At 43.2% G+C, this 1,836-nt stretch overlaps 1 protein-coding gene across 1 annotated transcript; it reads right to left on the reverse strand.

Annotated features, from left to right (window-relative positions):
• Nucleotides 1–296: 296 nt before the first annotated feature.
• On the reverse strand, nucleotides 297–1,420 carry PRR9 (proline rich 9). The gene has a single exon (XM_025983299.2). It carries the CDS (start codon nucleotides 1,418–1,420, stop codon nucleotides 1,094–1,096), a length of 327 nt encoding a protein of 108 aa, XP_025839084.1. The 3' UTR covers nucleotides 297–1,093.
• Nucleotides 1,421–1,836: the final 416 nt, after the last annotated feature.

A 1,836-nucleotide genomic window follows, 5' to 3' on the forward strand; every position in this document is an offset into this window, starting at 1 on the left:
TAGTGGCAAGAATTCTGGATGTGAAATTCTGAGTGTAGGCATGTCCCAGGCTCTGATGGATTCTCCTAGGTGGGAAATGTGTGCATAAGTGAGCTCATGATGCATTATGAGTGGGAGTGGAACAATCCACGTGAACTTCTACGAGGCCTCTGTCAACATTGTTGTTTTATCTGCACCTGAGAGCTCTGTTTTTCATTCCTACTCCAGATTGTCCAAGAAAAGGGGAACATGATCATCACAGGGAGGGACTGTGGTTGGGCAGTGAGGAGGAAGAAAGAACACACATCAAGCCAGACTTCAGCCTTGGGATCAGTTTTATTTTATATTTTACCTTCACCAGGGAGAAGAAAGCAATGAAGCTGGAGAACAGCCCAGATTTGCACCACACAGACACAAATCACATCTCTAAAGCATGTAATATGAAATTATAGGGCCCAAAGCAAACCAGCCATCAAGCACAAGATCAATCAGGACCCCAGACACCCCATCTCATCTGTCCTTATTGGCTGTTTGGATTAAATCATTATATGCTTTTGTTTCATTTTTAAAAGCACAACTAACATTCCAATGTCCAATCATTTGCATTTCCTTTTTAGGATGCATAGACAAAGTGACCCAAGTTTTTTTTTCTATAACATCACCAACCTCTTCTCAGTATTCATGGTGGTGGTGGTGGTAATCAGTGCAAAGTCCATCAAAAGTCAACTTGTTTTGAGGCTCGAGTAGAGGCTGATGCTCTGAATGATGTATGGAAGCATCATTCTTGGCTGTTACACACTCAGGGCTGGGTGAGTTCATGCCCCATGGAAGCTGAATGATGTTTCTATGGTCTTCCCTTACAACAGCACTCTTCCTACAGTTTCTACTTTCCACTAGACTGCTGAAAACAATACTTATTCACAGAGATTGATGAAATGCAGAGAAAAATGTCTTCAGAGACAACAGACCCAGTCCTGGAATACTGAAGAAGCCAGGCAGCAAGAACAAAGTGCACAGAGAGGTACCCACAGGTGGAGGCTACCATTGCATGGGTTTGGATTCGGTTTTCATCTGTTGGCCATCTTCTTGACTCAAGATGACTCATCATGAGACCCTACTTTCCCTTGCTGAGGGATAAGCACTTTTCTTGAACTTTCTGTGGACAAACTTCCACACATTTTGTCTGAGATAGCTCCTGGTATGGCTCTATACACTGAGGTGGGAATTGGTCTTGGACTTGCTGTGGGCAACTCTCTTGGTTTAATTCCTGGCACTGAGGAAGACACACCTCCTGAACTTGCACTGGGCACTTCTCTTGGCAGGGATCCTGGCATGAAGGGAGGCATACCTCCTCAGCCTTTGCCTGGCATTGCTCTTGGGTCTTTTGAAGACATGGAGGAGGCACACATGGCTGCTTGCACTGTTGTTCATTAAATGACATCCTAGGGTGGGTAGCAGGACCTGAAACAAACACAAGATTTGAAATTAACTTTAGTAATAGTACCAGGATGGGAACTGGGAGATGATGGGTTGGTAGAGGGAAATGGGGAGTGAATGATTATTAACCCTAAGAACTTGTTTGCAGTTTTTTTATTTTTTATTTATTTATTTTTATTTTTTATCCTTTTCTCTTTTCTATCCCTATTTCAGCTCCCTCTGACAACCATATCCTAGGTGGGAATATTCTCATAGCTCTTGTCTACCAATCCTACCTGACACCTAGTTCCACCACAGATCTTCCCTTTTCCTCTATTTGACTAATCTTTTTGATAACCAGGTACAAGAGACTAGACAGATACACAGGATGGTGTGAGAGGCCCAAGAAATGGCAAGCCACTGAAAATCAGTGGGAAGTAC

The sequence above is a fragment of the Vulpes vulpes genome, chromosome 8 (assembly GCF_048418805.1).
Source record: "Vulpes vulpes isolate BD-2025 chromosome 8, VulVul3, whole genome shotgun sequence".
NCBI lineage: Eukaryota > Metazoa > Chordata > Mammalia > Carnivora > Canidae > Vulpes > Vulpes vulpes.

Coding starts and splice junctions, on each gene's coding strand:
- PRR9 (XM_025983299.2), bottom strand. CDS start 1,420: ATGTCATTTAATGAACAACAGTGCAAGCAGCCATGTGTGCCTCCTCCA.